At 42.4% G+C, this 23,793-nt stretch overlaps 1 protein-coding gene across 1 annotated transcript in view; it reads right to left on the reverse strand.

Annotated features, from left to right (window-relative positions):
• Nucleotides 1-23,793, reverse strand: part of LOC135087127 (ecotropic viral integration site 5 ortholog) — a 34,812-nt gene that overhangs the window by 6,578 nt on the left and 4,441 nt on the right. The window contains exons 2-16 of the mRNA XM_063981967.1: nucleotides 19,247-19,332; nucleotides 15,294-15,455; nucleotides 13,243-13,410; nucleotides 11,617-11,876; nucleotides 11,080-11,271; nucleotides 10,018-10,182; nucleotides 9,494-9,688; nucleotides 9,213-9,371; nucleotides 8,476-8,715; nucleotides 4,775-4,993; nucleotides 3,712-3,819; nucleotides 3,415-3,606; nucleotides 2,563-2,730; nucleotides 1,248-1,343; nucleotides 533-634 (exon numbers count right to left, since the gene is read on the reverse strand). Of these exons, the coding sequence (XP_063838037.1) occupies nucleotides 533-634; nucleotides 1,248-1,343; nucleotides 2,563-2,730; nucleotides 3,415-3,606; nucleotides 3,712-3,819; nucleotides 4,775-4,993; nucleotides 8,476-8,715; nucleotides 9,213-9,371; nucleotides 9,494-9,688; nucleotides 10,018-10,182; nucleotides 11,080-11,271; nucleotides 11,617-11,876; nucleotides 13,243-13,410; nucleotides 15,294-15,455; nucleotides 19,247-19,332 (2,512 nt within the window). The remainder of the gene's footprint in view (nucleotides 1-532; nucleotides 635-1,247; nucleotides 1,344-2,562; nucleotides 2,731-3,414; nucleotides 3,607-3,711; nucleotides 3,820-4,774; nucleotides 4,994-8,475; nucleotides 8,716-9,212; nucleotides 9,372-9,493; nucleotides 9,689-10,017; nucleotides 10,183-11,079; nucleotides 11,272-11,616; nucleotides 11,877-13,242; nucleotides 13,411-15,293; nucleotides 15,456-19,246; nucleotides 19,333-23,793) is intronic.

Raw genomic sequence — 23,793 nt, forward strand, 5'->3', positions numbered from 1 at the left:
ATAGAAATAATATTAAGGATTTTATTAGGAAAATGTCTAATCAGTAATCACACACATAATGTCCTCTTCAGTTCGAATTTACTTTCGCGAACCTAAAAGTGCCAAATTAGGGACGTGATTCGATGACAAGCTGAGACTCGAGATGTAATGGGAATTCATAAAATGAGTTGCATAATGTGGCGCTTTTAAGCCGCTTGTTATACAGGATTCCCTAGAATGAGTGAATCAAATTGCTATGGGAGGTAGCATGACCTCGACTCTGACCTACCACTAAAAATATGAAAAAAAAAAGCTTAATTATGGCCATCAATTTTTTTGTACAGAAAGTGCTCTAAACTCCCAATGTAGTCAAAAATTAAATTCCATAAAACTGCAATAAAATAAATTAAATTTGCGTAATTTTTTTCATATTTTTTAGGGGTAGGTCAGCTACCTCCCATAGCAGTTTGATTCAATCACTCTTCGACACCCCGTATAATTTCTTGCGTGTATCGTGTGGGTAGTGGTTTATTCATAGAGGAACGAGTATTACCTCGGCTTTGAGTTCAGCGACTTGTTCCTGCAGCTCGCGAACTTTGTCCGAGTCGTCCATGTTGTTGTTACGAAGCTCGCCTTCAGTGGCCATCACTTCGTTCTGAAATAGACATGTTGACACCACCAATCAATTGACGTACTTTTTAAAACTGTCAAAACGAAACTCTCCCATAGATTATGTATGGCACTACAAGCAAGTGACGTCACTATTTTGTCAACTCAATTAAAGTACTTTTTTCAATTACAATGACACCAAAAATCGTAATTTATTACAGGTAATTTAAAATTAATTAAGTTTTTAAGACCAGAATGAAGTGTCTTTTTAGAAAAGTTGTGATTTCGAATTATTGGGGAATGGTGTCAAATTGTCTATTCATATTATTCGAAGGTTAAGCTTTTAACGGTCCAAAATTTTCATTGTTTTTGGACTTTAATACAAGGGAGTAAAGGTCCAAAATATAGTGGGAATATATTTGTCATACTGGATACGTTCTGCAGTCTGTGGTACTGGTCAGGTCAAATGAGCAGCCTGCACCCGTCAGTTTGCCTTCTTTGCTTTCACTGTCAGATCGTATCAATACAAAATGTATAGGACCGACAATGTTCTTGATACATCATGCGAGCTGCGTTCACTTGGACTTGAACGCAGGCCGCAACAAGTTCGGCAAATTCTTATGTAATATTATTATAATATAATTTCTTGTCAAACTTACTTTTAGTTTATATTCTGAAACCTCCGTCTCGAGTTCTGCTATTCTTTGAGCGTCTTCCATATTTCTAATGTTGGCTTGCATAGAATCGTACTTGGCCTGAAAAGTAATTATAAAGTAATACTCAAAAAGTGTTAGATAAACTTGGTATTTTAAAACAAATTATCGAATAATATTAGTGCACCCGCGCGAGTTTTAGCGAGGGCCCTTCCTAATACAACACGCTTCTTTTGACTGCCTGAAACTCTAGCTAGGGTATTAATGAGACCACTTCAAAGAATCGAATGGCATTATTTTGTTATTAAATTTAAAAAAAAATCAACTTAGTTTTTCATACAAAATAAATAGTTAAATAACATAAAAATAACAAATGCATAACGTATTAATGAAAATATATACAAAAAGACTTAGAAAGATTAAGATTGATGATAAATCTTCTAAAATGTGCGTTTAGGAACACAATCATGTTAACTAGTTTTTATACATATATTATACCCCTATAGTTACAGGAAATCAAAATGAGCACGTTGTTCGTTCATTCGTTTCAGCCAAATGACGTGTACCGTTGAATAAAGGCCTCCCCTAGGGCTTTCCATAAGACCGGTCCTGCGCTGCCCGTCTCAATGTTCTCGTGAGCGCGACCACGTTGTATTCTATTTTCATAATCATCATCATCATCATTTCAGCCATAAGACGTCCACTGCTGAACATAGGCCTCCCCCAATGACTTCCACATCGCACGGTTGGTCTGCCTGCATCCAGCGCCTTCTTGCTACCTTTATCAGGTCGTCGGTCCACCTTGTGGGTGGGCTGCGTTTTCCGGTACGTGGCCTCCACTCCAGAATCTGGCTGCTCCATCGGCCGTCAGTTCTGCGTACTATTTTAATAAAAGTCTTATATTCTACTAGCGGCCGCCCGCGACTTCGTACGCGTGGATCCCGTTTTACCCCCTTCATCTATCTTACGCGGTTTAGATTTTTTCATATAAATGTTTTTTCCCGCTAACTCCCGTTCCCGTGGGAATTTTGCAATATCCTGTTGTAACTAAGCTTTAAGTTTACTAAGATACCTGCATGCCAAATTTCAAGCGTCTAACTTAAGCGGTTTAGATTTTTCATACAAAAGGATTTTCCCGCTAATTTCCGTTCCCGTGGGAATTTCGGGAATTCCTTTCTTAGTGCACCTCTACGGTACCTAAGCTACGACCCTTCCAAATTTCAAGTGCCTACGTTTAGCCGTTTAGGCTGTGCGTTGATATGTCAGTGAGTCAGTCAGTTTCTCCTTTTATATATTTAGATTGTAATAAAAGAATAAGCACCTTGCTTTCCAGGTCGGCGAACTTATGCTGGTATTCTCTCTGGCGCGACTGGAGGGTGCGCTCGCGCAGCAGAGCCGCCTCCAGGCTTTCGCGGAGCTGGCGAGCCTCCTCGTCCTGCCGCCGGAGCTGGTTCGTCGACACCTGCACCTGGGTCTCCAGCTCCATCACCTGGGGGTCAACACCAGGTTCAATAGACAAAAATATCTAAAGCCTGGTCCGTGAGCACGTAGAATCCCGTCCAATGACCCCAAGCTACCCATCCTTATCGCTCGCGCGTAATTATATTGCTGTCGCGGACTGTGCGACGCGCGCCCGCAGTGAGTGTGCGAGCGCGACAGCAACATAATTACGTGCGAGCGACAAGGATGGGCAGCTTGGGGTCATCGGACGGGATTCTACGTGCTCACGGACCAGGCTTTATTAGGCTAAGAAGTCAAGAACTCACGGCGCGATTTTCACCCGCGCCCGCGGCGGTTGTGGAATTGCGGTTCTATTAAAATTTCAAAACTCACGTGACCGGCTATTTGCGCGGTTACGCAGCCGCCGATCAGCCCACAAACGTGGCGGGTGGTAATCGCAAGACGGGCGGTTGCAAGACGGGCAATTAAGTCACTGGTACAAAATGGCCGCCCACCAATCGATCGCAGAGCGCAATCCGCAGAGGCTGCGGTTACCGCGGCAAACCGCGTCGTGAGTTGTGCATTAGTTTTTACATAAGTATCTGCATTCTACAAGAGCTGAGCGGGCCCGCAATCGCGCTATGAATTCTTAACGTTACTCGGGCTAGGATGCACGCCATGATAGTAAAAAACTACTGGATGGGTTTTAATGAAACAGCCAACTTATACATACCTTTAATCTAAGTTCCTTTAGTTCTGTTAAAGCTTCCACCTCTCTAATTCTGGTGTTCATGAGTTCCTCATCTAACTTTTGAGCATCAGCCGAACGTCCTTCCCATGCTCGTAACAACTTTTTCGGAGTGGCCATTATGTCCGAGACCACATTAGACTGCGCTGGCGGAGGAGGCGCTTCTTGCCGGTGCTCCTAAACAAATTAAACGGTGAAATGAAACCTATTGTTTTTATACATAACAGTCCAAGGATGCAATGCAAGTCTATTCACACCTAATTAGAAAGTTTAACTGCTTACCTGAAGATATCTTTGCCACGTTTCGGATATCTCAGTGACACGTTGGCGTAGTTCTTTCAGTGAGAGGTTTGCTTCAGCCTCTCGCAGTTTTACAGCGATCAGCTCGTCCTGCCATGAAACAAAAACATATAAATAAAATAAATATATTAGGACTATTCCAAAATCAAATTGAGCCGCGTTTAGACAATATTAAGCTAAACAATGGGTAATCGTGAATTGTGATAGAGCTTGTGAAGTCGCATAACTTCCAAGAAGCTTAAAAAGGTTGCTTGTCTTGTGAGGCGAGCGATTAGCGGGCGGGTGCGCCGGCGCGTTTATTTCTTTTTCCAAAATTAATGGGTTTTACCGAGGCCTGTGCGGCACAGTGTGCGCGCAACTATTGGCAACGCGGCGTCGATAATTATGTCGATCTTCGGAGATAAAGCTATGCAGGTGTAAGTATGTGTGGTATTGTATGCATTATTGCATATACATACAAGGCACTGGTCTAACTTCTTGACGGGAAAGTGAAGCGACATGTTTAGCAGTTATGTTTTATTTTCTAAAATTTGTGTTTCCTATTAATGTGTAATAATAATGGCGGATTATTAACCTTTAAGGCTGAGTTGCACCACCTAAAATTGACAGTAACTTTAACGATAACGGGTGCTTTTTGTATGGAGTTTGAAAGGTTTTGACGTTTGTTAAAGTTAAAGTAAGATGGTGCAGGAAAGTTCTCGAGTGGCGACCACGGGCTGGAAGACGTTGCGTGGGCAAGCCTCCTACTAGGTGGACCGACGATCTGGTAAAGGTCACGGGAAGAGCCTGGATGCGGGCAGCGCAGGACCGCTCATTATGGAAAACCTTGGGAGACGGTTTGGTCCAGCAGTGGATGTCATTTGGCTGAAACGAACGAATGAAGATGGTGCAACCCCCTTTGATTTTTCTACAGCTCCAAAAGACAGTAGACCTGAATATTTGGTAAAAATTTTCGCTTTTTAGACAGACAGACGGAGTGGCAACAAAGTGATTCAATATGTGTTCCGTTTTTTCCTTTTGAGGTACGGAACTTTAAGGTACTGACCTGGAGGTGCGCGACATTGTTGTCGACGTGCTGGCGGCGCAAGCTTTTGTGCTCGCTCTCGAGTTCGGCGATCCGCGACAGCAGCTCCCGCTCGGTCGCCTCCCGCTCGGCCGCGTCCAGGCGGGCGCGGACCAGCTCGCGCTGCAGGCACCGCGCCAACTCCTCGCCCTTGGCGCTGTTGCCTTCGGTGCCCTCCAGCGAAGACTGACGCGAGTTGTTCTGTTACGAAACGTACTCTTTGAATAGACACGTTGACACCACCAATCAATTGACGTACTTTTTAAAACTGTCAAAACGAATCTCTCCCATAGATTTTGTATGGCACTACAAGCAAGTGACGTCACTATTTTGTCAACTCAAATAAACTACTTTTTTCAATTACAATGCGACCAAAAATCGTAATTTACAGGTAATTTAAAATTGATTAAGTTTTTAAGGCCAGAATGAAGTGTCTTTTATGAAAAGTTGTGATTTCGAATTATTGGAGAATGGTGTCAAATTGTCCATTTAGACGTTGACACTATCAATTGAAGTCGAACCTTAATTTCGAACTCCTCCTATGTTCTTCTGATTAATTTTGTTGCGGGTCCAATGACAGTTTAACTTTCCCCCGGGACAAACTTGACCTTCATTGGTTGGGTTTTTGTGGCGGTCAAGCTGTTGATCCTGGCTACACAGGAGTTGCAGTGGTGGGAACGAGAGGTGGGAATAGTCCCGTTTTATCAATGGATTTACTTTTTAAAACTGTCAAAATTACAGTCTCCCATAGATTTTGTATGGCAATACAATAGTGACTTGCCTATTTTGTCAATTCAATTAAACTACTTTTTCCAACTAAAATGCAAACTAAAATCTTAATTTACAGGTAATTCAATATAAAATTAATTAAGTTTTAAAGACCAGAATGAAGTGTCTTACTAATAAAGTTGTGATTGAATTATTGGGGAATGGTGTCTGCTAAGCACATCATTGCAAAATAGACAAATAAATAAGAATATAGATGTGAGGAATGAATTATGCATAATAATACATTAGCATATTATTTTTGTTAATTTTGTATGTGAATATGTGTTTTATGTCATAAATAGGCGCCTTAAGAGTAGGCACTTGGGCTCGCGGGACAGCGCGAATGTCTGCTCGCCCTCGGACTAGGCGCTAAGCTACGGAGAGGAGTCCCTGGCCCGGTACAGTACACGCACCTCGGCGATGGTCATCTCCAGCGAGCGGATCTCGTCCTGGGCGACGGCGAGCCTGTGCTGCGCGTCGACGTTGGCCCGCCGGAGCGCCTGCACCTCGCGGGACAGCGCGAATGTCTGCTCGACCTCGGACTAGGCGCTAAGCTACGGGGAGGAGTCCCTGGCCCGGTACAGTGCACGCACCTCGGCGATGGTCATCTCCAGCGAGCGGATCTCGTCCTGGGCGACGGCGAGCCTGTGCTGCGCGTCGACGTTGGCCCGCCGGAGCGCCTGCACCTCGCGGGACAGCGCGGTGTCTGCTCGCCCTCGGACCGGGCGCTAAGCTACGGAGAGGAGTCCCTGGCCAGTACAGTGCACGCACCTCGGCGATGGTCATCTCCAGGGAGCGGATCTCGTCCTGGGCGACGGCGAGCCTGTGCTGCGCGTCGACGTTGGCCCGCCGGAGCGCCTGCACCTCGCGGGACAGCGCGGTGTCTGCTCGCCCTCGGACTAGGTGCTAAGCTACGGAGAGGAGTCCCTGGCCCGGTACAGGGCACGCACCTCGGCGATGGTCATCTCCAGGGAGCGGATCTCGTCCTGGGCGACGGCGAGCCTGTGCTGCGCGTCGACGTTGGCCCGCCGGAGCGCCTGCACCTCGCGGGACAGCGCGGTGTCTGCTCGACCTCGGACTAGGCGCTAAGCTACGGAGAGGAGTCCCTGGCCCGGTACAGTGCACGCACCTCGGCGATGGTCATCTCCAGGGAGCGGATCTCGTCCTGGGCGACGGCGAGCCTGTGCTGCGCGTCGACGTTGGCCCGCCGGAGCGCCTGCACCTCGCGGGACAGCGCGATGTCTGCTCGCCCTCGGACTAAGCGCTAAGCTACGGAGAGGAGTCCCTGGCCCAGTACAGTACACGCACCTCGGCGATGGTCATCTCCAGGGAGCGGATCTCGTCCTGGGCGACGGCGAGCCTGTGCTGTGCGTCGACGTTGGCCCGCCGGAGCGCCTGCACCTCGCGGGACAGCGCGGTGTCTGCTCGACCTCGGACTAGGCGCTAAGCTACGGAGAGGAGTCCCTGGCCCAGTATAGGGCACGCACCTCGGCGATGGTCATCTCCAGGGAGCGGATCTCGTCCTGGGCGACGGCGAGCCTGTGCTGTGCGTCGACGTTGGCCCGCCGGAGCGCCTGCACCTCGCGGGACAGCGCGAATGTCTGCTCGACCTCGGACTAGGCGCTAAGCTACGGGGAGGAGTCCCTGGCCCGGTACAGTGCACGCACCTCGGCGATGGTCATCTCCAGGGAGCGGATCTCGTCCTGGGCGACGGCGAGCCTGTGCTGTGCGTCGACGTTGGCCCGCCGGAGCGCCTGCACCTCGCGGGACAGCGCGAATGTCTGCTCGACCTCGGACTAGGCGCTAAGCTACGGGGAGGAGTCCCTGGCCCGGTACAGTGCACGCACCTCGGCGATGGTCATCTCCAGGGAGCGGATCTCGTCCTGGGCGACGGCGAGCCTGTGCTGCGCGTCGACGTTGGCCCGCCGGAGCGCCTGCACCTCGCGGGACAGCGCGGTGTCTGCTCGCCCTCGGACCGGGCGCTAAGCTACGGAGAGGAGTCCCTGGCCCAGTACAGTACACGCACCTCGGCGATGGTCATCTCCAGCGAGCGGATCTCGTCCTGGGCGACGGCGAGCCTGTGCTGCGCGTCGACGTTGGCCCGCCGGAGCGCCTGCACCTCGCGGGACAGCGCGGTGTCTGCTCGCCCTCGGACCGGGCGCTAAGCTACGGAGAGGAGTCCCTGGCCCAGTACAGTACACGCACCTCGGCGATGGTCATCTCCAGCGAGCGGATCTCGTCCTGGGCGACGGCGAGCCTGTGCTGCGCGTCGACGTTGGCCCGCCGGAGCGCCTGCACCTCGCGGGACAGCGCGGTGTCTGCTCGCCCTCGGACCGGGCGCTAAGCTACGGAGAGGAGTCCCTGGCCCAGTACAGTACACGCACCTCGGCGATGGTCATCTCCAGCGAGCGGATCTCGTCCTGGGCGACGGCGAGCCTGTGCTGCGCGTCGACGTTGGCCCGCCGGAGCGCCTGCACCTCGCGGGACAGCGCGGTGTCTGCTCGCCCTCGGACCGGGCGCTAAGCTACGGAGAGGAGTCCCTGGCCCAGTACAGTACACGCACCTCGGCGATGGTCATCTCCAGCGAGCGGATCTCGTCCTGGGCGACGGCGAGCCTGTGCTGCGCGTCGACGTTGGCCCGCCGGAGCGCCTGCACCTCGCGGGACAGCGCGGTGTCTGCTCGCCCTCGGACCGGGCGCTAAGCTACGGAGAGGAGTCCCTGGCCCAGTACAGTACACGCACCTCGGCGATGGTCATCTCCAGCGAGCGGATCTCGTCCTGGGCGACGGCGAGCCTGTGCTGCGCGTCGACGTTGGCCCGCCGGAGCGCCTGCACCTCGCGGGACAGCGCGGTGTCTGCTCGCCCTCGGACCGGGCGCTAAGCTACGGAGAGGAGTCCCTGGCCCAGTACAGTACACGCACCTCGGCGATGGTCATCTCCAGCGAGCGGATCTCGTCCTGGGCGACGGCGAGCCTGTGCTGCGCGTCGACGTTGGCCCGCCGGAGCGCCTGCACCTCGCGGGACAGCGCGAACGTCTCCTCCTCGCCCTCCGCGCGGTCCACTTGTCCTCGGACCAGCCGCTCCGCTAAAGATGAACTTTCCTTCTCCAGCAACTCAACGCGCTGCTTCAACAGCCTGTTTTCTTGCCGGAGACACTGTGAATTGAAGTATGTGTTGGTAGTATTTATTTCATATAACAAGAAAATAACAAGATCCCTAAGTTTATAAATTAACTAGGACTTTCGTAGGGATTCTAAACGAGAAATACAATCAATAAGGCTGGGTTGCACCATCTTACTTTAACTTTGACAAACGTCAAAAATCTGTCAAACTCCATACAAAATGCACCGATTATCGTTATACTTACCGTTAAATTTAGGTGGTGCAACTCACCCTAAGTCTTTAAACGTGCACAATAATAGTAAATAATAATATTTTTTACATCACCAGGAAAGTTTTAGTTTCACCAGATTGGGTTAAAAATAAAAATTGATGCCATACAGAGACAATTCAGTATTCGAATTCTATCTAAATGATTGTAAACGAAAGAGTCGCACAAAATCTGTACGATAAGCGCAAATTCGTATTTGAATCCGGGTGCTTTTAAATTATGCATTGTAACTTTGCAAAGTTATGTAATCTGTCAACTTACTCTTAATACTGCCATGTCACCCTGTTCTTTCGTCTTTATCACCGTATACTCCTTTTCATACTTTTTCATTTTCTTTTGGTTAACTTTGATTGAATAAGCCAGATCCATGAATGCGTCTTGATCTGCTTCCGCTTTCGCGGGCAACTCTTTTTGAATAAACTGTAAAAGGACCAAATTTTTGAAATAATAAGTATATTTGAGATTCCAATAATTTTCTTGAACAATTTATTTATTCGAAGATATAGGTTTTTCATTCACAACAGGAAATAACATAAATTTACCTTCAATATATTTTCCATGTCCAAAGACAACATGTGTGATTCGCCAAGAGTTAACATAGCTAGTGCGACCTTAAAAACTATCTCAATGCCCTCAGATAAGAAGACATCCATGATCCTACATGCCAGTGGTAAGGACAATGTTGTAGTAAATAAGGTAAGGAACCAGCTGCTTGCGTATATTGAAGTAGTAAAGCTCTGAAAGAAAATATAAATTACAATTAACATATCAAATTTTATCCACAAGTAGAGTAAGGGCCGCCATTCACGGACAGCCTGAAGCAGCTAGTATTGACAGTTTCAAGCTGCGGCTGCATAGCAAACTACAGTATTCACATGAACACGGAACCGTTCGACCAGTGGCCTAATTCACGTATTTTGACAGTCAAGATCTCGCTGACGTTCAGAAGTCGTCCCATTGAAAAACAGTTCTAAATCCGTATTTTTGGGTTGTGCGTTGATAGATCACTATGTCAGTCAGTCAGACAGTCAGTCACCTTTGAGTTATAGTGTATTTAGAAGATTACCTGAGCCGTAAAATGTGCGTTCAACTCTGGAAGCAACTCTTGAACTAATTTCTCAAGCTGGAACATGCAAAGGCCTAGTTCAGCCATGCTGGGTTTAAACATATCGCGCATTCTATGCTGTTGCATTATGTTCACTAAGACAGCGAACGCTTCTTCTTCGGGCATCTGCAACCAATGGCCGGTGTTTAGCGAAGAAAAAAAGAAATTGGTCACAATATAAACGCAACTTGACAGTACAATCAGGGACTCTTGTGTACAGAATGACTCGCTACTTGCTAATTTGTTTAACTTTACAATGATTAACGTTATGATTCATACGAAATTTTACAAATGAGATTTTAATATTGATACGGCAGATGCGTAACTATGTATCGAAAAGTGTAAATGTTGTATGTACCAGAGTAAACACAAATGAGTAGGTCATCTTCATAGGAACGCACGGGCGCGTTTCTATGAAGATGACCTACTCATTCATTTGTATTTACTCTGTATGTACTGCCAAAACATTTCCTTTAGTTCACGGACAACCAAAAAAGGCCTGTAATTGACTTTTGCAGTGTCAACATGGAGGCAGAGAAACGTCCTGTAGGGAGCTTCACAGACTGGAAATCACATTATGCCTAGCTAGGATTACGGGGAGAGGTACTTAGTTTTGTTTGGGATCAATACAGTGCTGTTGAAACAGAACATGAAGATGATGATCGTCTTTTGGCATCAACAATATTTCTTAATTAAAAACGAGTAAGCTCCAGCGGCATTTATTTTCCATCCACAAACTGAAGGATATAACGAAGGTTATTCAGTCCGGTCAAACCGAACGCAGAAAAAATATTTTGGGCTATAATATTAACCTTCAAACGATTTCCGGCGAGTATTATGCATAATATTCAAATAGCTAAATAACACGAGCTTTATTTATTACTTCAACACATGAAGGGCAATTAGTTTTTTTGTTATTAACATAACAAATTCAGAGAATGGAAACGGCCTGCATCTAACGGCTTCCTGTCACTGTTATAGGACAAGATATGATGTTTTAAGGTTAAACAAGGTTCGACTTACTTGCATAAGGAGAAGCCCGACAATAAATCCGGACCCTTGGCAATATCCGACCTCCCGGTCGTGGAGCGAGTACGCTTTCATGACGTTAAACAAAGACTCCTGGCCCAGTCCGTCTTTTTCTTTGAAGAAATCATGCTCGGGGTATGTACGGGCGATATCGCGACGTATCACCTTCTCACAAGCAGACTTGGCCTGAAAATATGATACGAAAAAAATAAAAATACGTTTTACAAGGCAGATTGAAAGTCAACGATGAAGTTTTCGTAGTAGCCAGCCTTTATTTATGTTGATTTCAATACATCAGGATAATTTTTCTTTTAATTAATTTTCGTTGGGACTTACCACGAGCAATATTAGAGCTGTGCATCGCGGTGTTACTCGTGGTAAAATGAAGTCTATATGTTAATCCAGGGTATCAGCTAACTCCATACCAAATTTTATTGAAATCGCTCCAGCCGTTTAGACGTGAAGAAGTAACAAACATACACACTCACAAACTTTCGCCTTTATAATATTAGTGTGATTAACGTTACTAACTTTAATATACGTCGCGTAAAGCTTTTTCTCCGGAGACGAGTCGACACCGGCCAGGAGTTGCCACACGATGCCGCGGAAGTGGTGTGGCACCCCCTGGCGAACCAGGTCCCGGACGAACTGGTTGCGCCGCTTCCACTCGGTCTCCCAATTACTGACGATACGGCCCCACAGACCCCAGAGGTCCTCCTCGCCGGTCCCGTTGCTGCTGCTGCTGCTACTGCAGCTTGCCCTCGGCTCCACCTCATGACTTGAACTCGTCGCTACAAATAAAAACACTTTTTCAATGAGGGTTTTCGCGATTGAAAAATCCGCCAGATGGCAATACGTAGACGCGAGGTCCAAATGCTGCATGATTGGTTATTTATGACATGACATTGACAGATATGTCAAAATCCACCAATCATGCAGCATTTGGACCTCAGTCTACGTATTGCCATCTGGCGGATTTTTCAAACGCGAAAACCCTCATTCAATAAAACCTTAAACTCTAATAAAGTTACATAAACACTGTTATACAAACACAATAAAATGTTATCCTTAATAAGCGACAGGTAGAACTCAAAAACGTTTTTCGTATACTGATCTTCGTTTTGGTTCATGTTGCAAAATATAAAAACATCTTAATCACATGCGCACGAGTGTAAGATCTCCTTATCGCTGCCATTGATAACATAAGATAAAATACCTGCACAAGTTCACTAGTCTATACTAATCAGTGATGTTTACAATGAAGTTCGTGCTACCAACAGTTTTTCGAAAGTAAGTCTGAAATAAGTGTTGTAACGAAGCATTGGGTAACAGATTACAATAAAATTTCAGAGAATACGAAGTGAATACAACGCGACTAATGAGTTGACGGTCAGTGTAATAGCTGCGGTGCTGAATATTATTTAAAAACCACATTGCGTGGCGGATTTCTATTGGGATTCAGATTTATGGAAATCTTACGATTTTGGAACTAAGGGCCAGTTTCAAAAAAGTCTTCCACCCTTTATTAGAAATAGATGTATCTGTTCGTTCGTTTCAGCCGAAAGACGTCCACGGCTGGACAAAGGCCTCCCCCAAGGATTTCCACAACGACCAGTTCTGCGCCGCTCGCATCCAGGCATCTCCCGCAACCTTCACCAGATCGTCGGTCCACCTAGTGGGTGGCCTGTCCACGCTACGTCTTCCGGCTCGTGGTCGCCACTCAAGAACTTTCCTGCCCCAGCGTATCTGTAGTGCTTAGTAGTAGACAATAGTTTATTTGAATGCGAGAAGATAATATGTCGCTAAAATACAATAATGAGGCCCTTTATACACTGCAAATGCCCAATGACTTACCCGATAATAGCGATATTTGTGAAGTGTGAGAACTCTTCCGCTGTACGTTGGGAAGGCTTCGCGTCTGCCTCAATGCGCCTATGACAATGTCATATTTGTGAAGTGTCAGAAGAACTTCACGTCTGCCTCTATGCGCCCGTGACTTACCCGATAACAGCAATAACTGTGATGTGTCGGAACTTTTCCGACTATGGACCGTGGGAAGGGGGGCGCTCTTCGCGTCTGAGTTAATGTGCCTATGACATGCCATATTTGTGAAATGTCAGAACTTCACGTCTAGGCCTCTATACGCTTATGACTTACCCGATAACAGCGATATCTGTGAAGTGTCGGAACTTTTCCGACTATGGACCGTGGGGAGGGAGGCGCTCTTCGCGTCTGCCTCAATGCGCCGGTTTTCCTCCTCCAGCTTGGCTAGTAGCGCCCGGGCGGGCGTCGGGATCGTCTCAGGTTCCTGCACCGACCGGCAGTCTACGGACAGGACACAGCCAAATTAACAACATGCAGGTGTAACGCAAACGACGGCCAGTTTTTTTATCTGCACTTTTTTACTTCTAATAGCAAAATTTCGTCACTTAATCTTTTGCGTCACTTTGAGCAAAAGATAAGCTTTAATGCATGTGCGGATATTTATTTAACCTTTAGTAACAAAATTTTACTATTAGATAAATGCGGATATTAAAACATGAATTTGACTCTTACGCAGAATGTCAAAAGAAATGTCTTACAAGACTGAACTTCTATTTCAATCCCAGTTAGGGAACATATTTATAGGCTAACCCCCTTACTAATAAAAGACACACGCACCTTGAAAGCGCTGGTTTAAAGTGTATGGGTATACCATTTTAAAACCGTTCAAAGCACATGTTATTTTTATAGTAAGGGAGCCAGTGTCCGAGTTGGGACATGTTATGACATTCTACGTTTACCTCATACTTACAGATCAATTATTTATGCGTGTATTACAAAGCTTTGTAATATAACGTTTATGATAACAACATGAAATGACTTGACCACAACTACAGTACACACCGTCTAAACCTAACATTTGAATTCCAGGGTGAGTGTGAATGTATTAATTTACTGGAATTGAACAATGCCATTACTCCGATCTATCACCATTCACCATTTCTAAAAAGTGAACGACACAAACACATTCAAATGCTAATACATTTTTAAATATACCTATTATCTCTTTAAATGTTTTGTTAATCAACTTAAGTGCTTTCCCGTCTTCCAATTACATCCGAGTTCAGTCTGCTGTTGGAACTGTACGCCGCACTAAGTACTTCCATGATTCATGGCTTGGCTACTGATAACTATAACAGTTTTATGGTTTAGATATGAGCCTGCCTATACAGCTATGTTATGTGCAATCTACTGAATGAATGTAAAGCGGTGAATTAATGTTAAAATAACATCATTTTGCCCAGTTTTCTCTCATTATGCAAGGAAAAGTTATGGAGAAAACTAAATTAGTTAACCTCGTCAGAGTGCATAATAAACTTAGATTATGATTATTTTTAGATATGGATTAGGTACGCGTGCACGTTAAAAGATAACGCCAAATCTGGTTTGTTGTTAAAATAGATAATTTATTTACAGACTGTTTCATGGTTTCGATTTTTATTTATTTATTTTTGTTTTACCTACAAAGTCTCTGTTGTCATTACATTGTAACTTTGTTATCCAATGGACATCAACTAATAGCATCTGTCGTAAATTGTTCATTCGCACGCAAGAGTAATGCTGCACCTGTATACATTTAGTATATTAAATTATATAATGTTTCAGTTGCTGAAGAATATTTTTTTATTATATTTATAACTACTAACTTGTACGTAATAAATAATATTCTTTAAATATTCGATCTATGTATCTTTCAAAATATTTTGTGATTTACAAATTCTAAAAAGTACCTTCGGGTACATATTTTATATTCATTTGATCACAAGAACCATCGCAAAGGTTAGGAACGACGGTTTAATTTTACTACTTTCTTAAATAATGTCAACTACGTTATTTATTTAAGTAATGGTAAATCCAAAAATCTATAATTCAATACTGATTGATGATGATTCACTAATCAATGATGACAGACCAATGAACAAATCATATTCTACAGGTTTCTAGAAAGTAATGTTCGAATCTGGGTAATTACGGGCTCAGGGTAATTAATGTATACGAAACGCGAACGCAATTTTAACGTGATAACTAAAAAAGTGATAAAAAGCTGTTATTAGTGAATATTACCATTCCACAAGCAGCGACAGCGGGGTTAATGTTGGTGAGTTCCACAACCGTTAGGATGCAGGGGTGTGAGGTGCGTTAGTGTGTTAGTTAAACCAACAAACCGTCCAGGGATGACACAGGCGATTCAGTATTACTAGCGGTCGGCGTCCCCGGCGCCGCCAGCGGCGCGGCGGGCTCTCGGGCGTCGGCGTCCACTTTCATGGTCGTGGGCACGGGGTCAGCCACATAGGGCACTCTCGCGCCCGCGCCTGCTCCTCGCCTCTCTGCACCAACACGCGCGTCACGCCATCAGCTCACCATTCATCAATGCGAACGACTACCTCGCGGTTACATCACCCGATTCACAATCTAACCGGCTCAAACTTCATTGGGAAACTTACTAGGGACACATGCAATTACTGAAAACTTTCAAGCGGTTCAGAAAGACTGAATACCAGTTAATAAGAGTTTCTGATTAAGGTCAAACTAGTTTCGGGTTCAAAATTATGTGGATTAATTCGTCGCTTGAAATTTTAATTAGTAATGTTGATAAACTTCACCCTAGCCGGATTCTTCGTTGGCTCATTAAATAAAATTGAGCTGTGACTGATACAATTAACCACATGAACAAAGCATCACTGAACTTCATGCACATACAATGCGATGTCGGGGGAAATGATTTTGCGTACACAATACACTGCACAGTACACGTGGGGAATTATAAAGAATTTAAACGTAGGGCGGTGTGAGCGAGTGACGGTGTAGAAATGTTTTGTTTTGATGAAATCGCAATCGTGGGTGAAAGTCGAGTGATCCGCGCGGAGCGGTCATCCGCCCACTAAGCATGAAGGCCGCCGTACGTGGCGCGCTCGTGTGCGGTGTGCGCACGCCGCACGACACATCTAGGGCTGACTGAGGCTACTTGCTGACGGTTTTTGAACACTACTAAATATACTTATTGAAATACAAAAATAGTGTTTCTATCAATGACTACAAACAAAAAACTACCGGCAATAATGTTCTGTAAATCATGAATAATTGACACAATAATTGAATAAATAGGTACCATCACAATTAACTATGAATCCAATTAATAATTTATAAATGAATTTAATCTAACGATTGCACAAGACCGAATAATAAAAATAATATAAACAGACATTGCATGAGCAGATGATTTTCAAGTGAAGTACTAAAAGGCCGCATTCCGGCAAAGGTAATCAGTATAATACTCAATTACTGCAACACTGACGTTCACTGTAATCACTTGGTTCAATGACGCGGCTGCTTAACCCTTAAGTAACATCCTTATTTTTGGTTACACATTGAACACCTTGGGGTAAAAAAATACCCCAAACGGAAATTGGAAAGTTTTATGTAAATATTTAAAATCAATTCAATTTCTGATTTAATTGTATTAGCGGGCTCACTATATTATACAATTTCTTTCAAGAAAACGTCTATCTAGCGTAAAAAACATTTTAAATAAATCATAACAAAAAACAAAGAATTTTTCATTTGCAACTAATAGTCTCCAAAATTGTCTTTTAGAAAAATCTTGGAAAGTTATTGTGGCAACCAAAAACTTACACTAATCGGATATCGAATACATGCTTTGTACACATTTTAAACTCAAAGTTAAATAAACGAAAATTTCTGGATTTATAACAAAGCAAAATAAAAATAAAAGTTTTTTATAAAATTATGAAAAAAATATTTTTTTTTTTAATTTTATTCCTAATAATTATTTTCAAAACACATGAAACACACTGAAATATTACATAATTATCACTTTCGAGTTCTATTTCTATGGCAAATTTATGAATGCTCTGTTCTGAGGGGATGTCTTCAAAGTTCGAAAAGTATCATGTGAATCAAGCTCTATTTATCTTTCTGCATTCTCGAGACAACGTGCTACTTGATCGTCATATAAATATTTATTAATTTTGTTTAAATATTATAAAAACCTGATGATAACATGTCAGGTGATGATAAATTAAAGCATGCGTAACTAACACCCTGGGGTAAATTTCTACCCCACCTACCTGTAAAAGCCAGACGGATGATTTTTTTCGTATCCCGCGTCTACGAACTTAAAGCACACGCTCTGCATTGAGAATACACAAAACAGCAATGCACTTGCTTCGCTTGAAAAAAAGATATGTCAATTTTTATGCGCCTGGGGTAAAAAATTACCCCACGGTGTTACTTAAGGGTTAAGCCTACGGACGGAAACTAAGTACCTATATGATTACATTACTTTGAAATCTCAAACGGAATCATTTCTCTGTGAAATTTTGACAGATGGGTTATAATAACAATCAGGAACTAATACTATCAATTTGTCATACAAGTTGATAATTGAATACAGCATGAACATTGAACATGAACGAGGTGAAAAATAATACATAACATCAGCCGAAGATAGAAAATAAATTGTCATAATAAATGGATTAATGCTGACAATATCATGTTCTTTGATAACATTTTATCCATCTACCGCCGACACTAGTTGGCACATACAGCCAGAGAGCTATGGCCCTGGACTCGAATATACAGATGTCGCATTTCTTTGGGTTATGGGATATCAAACCTCACTCACGCCGGATCAAGCACCTATGTTTCCAAACGAACAATGTCCTGCTATGTGCTAAAAAACTACACAGAAGCGGCAATGGCCTGAATTACTCGCTATCAAAAAGCTTCACACGTTAAGCAAAACTAGGTAAGTTGACAGCCCTAACTAAAGCACATGCCTCAAAACTGAAACTACTAGCAACTTAAAAACGATGCGGTACACAAAATATGAAAAAATCAGACACACCTAAATTCTCATAACAATACAAATACCATGTGTTTGAATGAATGAACGTAATGAAAAATGTTTCAGTTTCATTTGTTGAATACGTTTTTCTGTGACCTCCTTCCACGAACAAATACAGACAATGTTAAAGTTTGCATTACCTAACTGTTGCCTATTTAACCAAACGATATTAGTTGGTTCAGTAACGTTAGATGTAGGACATCAAATTGGCTATCTAATTCGATGAGGTAGGTATTAGGTCAATACCCCAGAGGGTGTGACAGACAGGGCGTAACCGCTATGCGTGTCGGACTGACTTATCAGAGACAAAGTTTCAGGAGATTTTGTAAATACGCATATTCCTCTAAAACTACATACTTTGTTCTAACCACAACTGCTGCCAATCATTTGGTACAATTTTATTATTAGTTATCGACAACCTTTCAAACAACATGACCTGAAAATTACGCTTTGTTTCCATACTATGCATTTCGCTCTAAATAAACACGTCGAGTTTGCATCCTAGCTGCAGCCAAACCGAGCGTAAAATATTCATAAGCACGTATTCTTCCCCGGGGATAATGTACTTGACGGAAGGTTGGTTGGTAACCGGAGACATTTAAGGGACTTGCCTATTATTTTTGTCTTGACAGTTTCGAAAGCATCACTTGGGTAGACGTAAACTTGATATGCATCCTAAATTTGTTTGTAGATATCAACAAAAGGCTCTCAAGAAAGGGGAGCGCCTAAGGCTCTAGTGTTGACTCCGGCAGACAAGCAAATCAGGTTACACTTTAATAGGGTATGCGTCACCAACGCTCAGTCTAAGTATAAACAGTCGATAGCTCGGATATTGTGCTACAAAAATCGTGTTTTAGTCTTCAAGTTTGATAACTAGGAAATCGTTAAATTTTTAACGAGCAAATTAATCAATAAGTTAACTGATCAAATACGAGTTTCAGTGCATTGTTCTGTTATCATATCCAGCACATTTTAGATAGTACTAGGTATAGTCTAAAACATTCCATAAATAATAACATGAGTCTAAATAATAGGAAATGGAAGATTACTCATACGGCAATTACGTAATGAGGAGTCTCTAAATGATAATAGCAAAACTACGCAGAGACTATTTCTAAAATAACTGTTTTATAGAAGGTTTAAATACAATAGGAACAACAAAGAAATTAGGATTTGAAATAATCATAGGGTGTATAACGGTAATACAACAGATAACAATAGTAACAAACATTACATAATAAAGAAATTTACCTTCAAGGAATGGTGAAGACGAAACGGGGGTTGACGAAACAAGTGTGGCGACTGGGATACTGCACTGGAACACTGGATACACTGCACTGCAAAAGAAAAGAAGTTGCTATCAATTAATCGTTATTTGCAAAAATATATTGAGGGTGAGGATTTTAGTTGCAGGATTTTTCTTGGAATAATTATTTAAATGTATTTTTAATTCATCAGAATACACCAAAACAAACCGAGATATAAGTTCACGTGTTCCTAACTAAATAAATAGGCACGGTTGGGGGATGCTTTTGTTATTTATTTTCCTTTGACGTCAGAGCTCCAACTTTATTCGCGGTTCAGCAACTTCGTGCTCCTCGTTGAGGCTGTCTGAAGTGCAGCACTCGAATATGAAATGGATGCTCTATCATAACATTAAAATATCTTTGCATAAAAACGTAATGATGCACTTCTAATTGGGGCTCTTTTATTTATCATAATTTAAATTGAACTTGTTAATGTAGCTGTTGGAAATTCAAACAATTGTTCATACTCTGATTTTTTAGTGGTTTCAATAACTTAACTGAAATGATTGTTTTTTTAAGGGAGCATTCAAGTATTACGTAACGCAATTTGGAGGGGAGGGGGGTCTCGTAAAACGTTACGATGCGTTACAGGGGCGGGAGGGGGTCTTTCTTACAAGACGTTACGTAACATTGTTTCTTTTTTTTAATAAAAATTTAGGGAATTAAAACTCCCAAATTGGCAACCCTTTTCGTTTACGTTTCACGGGGAATCCTTCGATGGTATTTTATAGTCTGGTCGTCATTTTTCATTATTTGTTCTCGCAAGTTGGCAAACCTTTTCGTTTATACACTCGACATCAAATAAATCGCACCTCCCGCGACAAGCACTTTCAAATGTATGCATCCCCACTTCCCACCAATATTGGCACCATTTATTTAAAAGCCTAGTTCTAAACTTAATTTCATTAAAAGAAAGATTTTTCCCCAAAAAATGTGTCTTTAGAAGGATCCAGAGTCACTTCATCAAAAAATAGGTACCTAGTTACGCTTGAGCCAACTTTTACGGCTATAAAACTGTTAAGTTGGGATTAATCGCTATCCATCTGTTAAATGGTCACTTGTGTTACGTAACGTTTAGAGAGGGGGAGGGGGGGTATAGAAAAACGTTACGGTGCGTTACAAGGGGGGGAGGGGGAGTCTAAAATCTTCAAAAATTGCGTTACGTAATACTTGAATGCTCCCTAATAGTAAAACAATAACGCATCTACGGTGTCGATGCTAACGATTGCGTACGTATAACCAAACCACACCTATTTGTTTTTGAACAAAAAACGCATAAGACGAGGACGGCCGCACCACGTGGGTAGGCAACCGTGACTCACGGTCCGGTTTGACACGTACGGCAATTCTCTAATTCAACCTGCCATGCCGACGATGCGGTAATGACTGCAACGTTTCGACTTGTTGTAACATTTATATCGCCGTGACTCATAAATACAATAAGAGTAAATAAATACACACTGATTGGTTTGGATTGGTCTAGTTGCTCCAAGTGATTAGCATTTTCTTCGGATTTATCAATTCCATTACATTATAAAAGACATAAATCTCGTTAATTGCATTTTATTAATTTTATTTGATGCATTAGAAATATTACACACATTTAATGTTTATGAAGTTCTCGGCAGAAATAGAAGAAAAATGGATTAAAATAATCGCTGGTAGCTGTGTACATAACAAAACGTCCAAGCGAACGGCATCGCGGCACGTTGTTGCATAATAAAAATGAATCTTTTTTAACGCGCTTAGCCTTCGGTCATTTCGTTCGCTTGGACCAAACGCAAAGAATCCTTCGCTTAAATGCATTTCTAGGACGTTCGCATGCATGTACAGTTACAATCAACACAAATTCTATTTAAGCAACTAGTATTGGGAGAATAAAGAAAGAAAATAAGTAAGCAACAACAAAAACTATGCTTGTGACTTTATGTAGTGAATTAATTTAACTAGGATATAACTAATAGGTTTTGTAATGAAGGTGTAACAAATGCTTGATTTAAGAACGCTCGCGCGGAGCGTACGATAACAGAGCTGTATGTCATTCCGTTATTAGCGGATAGAGGAAAGGCAGGGAGCAGTCGAAGTCACTCGAGTCCCACGTAATACGTAACCTACTGGCATCCCCACGGCAGAAGATGCGTAGCACTATTGCCGCGGTAAAACATGACAATATCAGCTCCTCTCATGTACCCCTTATCGACACCTGCAAAGGTGATAGAGCGTAGTCCAGACCGTACCGATTAGATTAACCTATAGCCTGGTTGGTTAAAGTAAGCTCACTTTTCTAACTTTTTTCGTAACTGTATTATAACGTGACCTTCGCATACAAAGAACATTCCGTTTCTGAATTACTTTCAAACGTTTTAATAGAATTTATATTTATTACTTTATTGAAGCAATTTACTCGAAATTTTGAATTCATTAAAATAAATAAAGGGGTATCCTTCCGTTTGGCCAAATTACTTTTCGCCAAATTTCACTTCGCAAACAACTTATCGCCAAAGTTTCATTTCCCAAATGAACTTATAGCAACTGTACTTTTCGCAACTAATTCATTTGGTCAAATTATCATTTGGCAAAATTTTACTTGGCAAATGTTTATATGGCAAATGTTTTATTTTGCCAAATATTATATCCCAAATAATTTGTTTGGTCAAATTGACACTTCACATACTTACCCACCGTTACCCACAAATCAAAGCATAAGGCAGATGATCATGGTTTTCACAAGAATTTTATGTAACACAAAGAGATTGCAGAAAATAGTATGGTTGCAGAAAGTAGGTATCGCAGAAAATAGTAGGTTAGGTTAGGTTAGAACAGTGACCCTTAACGCGCGAAGGCGAGCGAAGCGTGCCGCGGCAGCGGCCGCCGAGCGCTAGAATCACCTCTATTGTGTAATGAATCATTTGGAAATTTCGATAAAAAGAATGAAATATGAAAATTAATTTAGAACAAATTTTATATTATCTACCCACTAAACAAAATAATAACCACAAGCTAATTTGTAGTCCATTCTATGCGACAATCAAATTATTTTGTAAATAGTTCATCGTGAAATATTTTTGCCAAATGAAACATTTGGCAAAACATACTTTGCCAAACAATAATTTGCTAAACAATAATATGCCAAAAACGACATTTGCGAATTAAAAGTTTGCAATAAGTTGTTTTGCCAAATGAAAATTTGCGAAGCGTTGTTTGCGATGTGATAATTTGGGAAACGTTTTTTGGCCAAACATTAGTAATCCAAATAAAGGAGCTCCTAAACAGGTTACCGTTAGGTTCAAGGTTTTAATACGTGTACCTTGCATAATAATCCAGGAAGTATCTGTATTTTGTTACACCAATATTGTTTCTGTAATTAGGTGCTTGATTTACTACATCTTTACCATGATCCCAACATTACTGACCGACATTCAACCATGAACAGGAATTTTCCTTAACTAGACTTATGTTGGCATTAAAACAATGGTAATCTTTCGATTTCTCACACTTAGTCTTGTTTACGCAAGCAAAGGGTTTTTTACTGTTAGTAATAATTGGTGCTCATCGAACGGAAGGAAGGATATACAGACGTCTATAGATTATATTTATACATCTGTACTGGCACTGACTGATGTGTCTTGATTTGAGAATGTTATGATTTAATGAAAACTATAATATATGACAAACGGTAGTGATGAGAAGAGGATTGAAAAACATAATATACCTATGTATTATAGGTAAAAGAGGTAATTTTTATTTGTAATATTTGATTTCAAGAGCTGAATCCAATAAACTTCTGCAAATGCTGAGTGACATCACATAATTTACACACAAATTACAGCGCGTTCTTTGTGGTTTTGGCTGGTGTTTATGAAAAAAAAAAACTGTAAGTTGCAAGTGGCAAGGCAATTACATATTTAAAGTGTAAATATAATTGGCTGCGGTCGTAAATGACGTTAAAATTCGAAACGGCATGGTTTTATCGAAGTAAGTGTTTAAAACACCAAACACAGCTGGTATTGATTGTACAGAAGCGTAATCACTAGTATTCACAGTCAGAGTGAGAAGCGAATGGTTAAAAAACATAATCGGGGCGTGCATGTGGATTGTGGCTGTATGAGTGTGTGTGTGCGTATACGACGCATTTTCCAACAGAAGTGTAGGTACGAATAACGCACTCCCTGTCAATTGCAAAGTGCAATACCTACTTACTTTAAAAAAATATTCACCGTCAATATGACTGCTTTCTACGATAATATAGGTACTTCTAGGAGCTAGTGGATCCAATATGTTTTTTGTAGAAACGATTGACTTAGATGTCGCAGGTTCGGTGTACAGACGGAGCGCAAAATTATGCAATAGAATTTATTGCAGCGTTCTCTTTCTATGATCTGAGTGCAGCGTGATTCCTAGTCAGACATTTTGGTGAATTAAAAAATGAACAAGAAACAAGCAAGTACGTTAAGTACTATGATTAGTAATTAAGTTAATTGATTTTTAACA

The sequence above is a fragment of the Ostrinia nubilalis genome, chromosome Z (assembly GCF_963855985.1).
Source record: "Ostrinia nubilalis chromosome Z, ilOstNubi1.1, whole genome shotgun sequence".
In the NCBI taxonomy this organism is placed as follows: domain Eukaryota; kingdom Metazoa; phylum Arthropoda; class Insecta; order Lepidoptera; family Crambidae; genus Ostrinia; species Ostrinia nubilalis.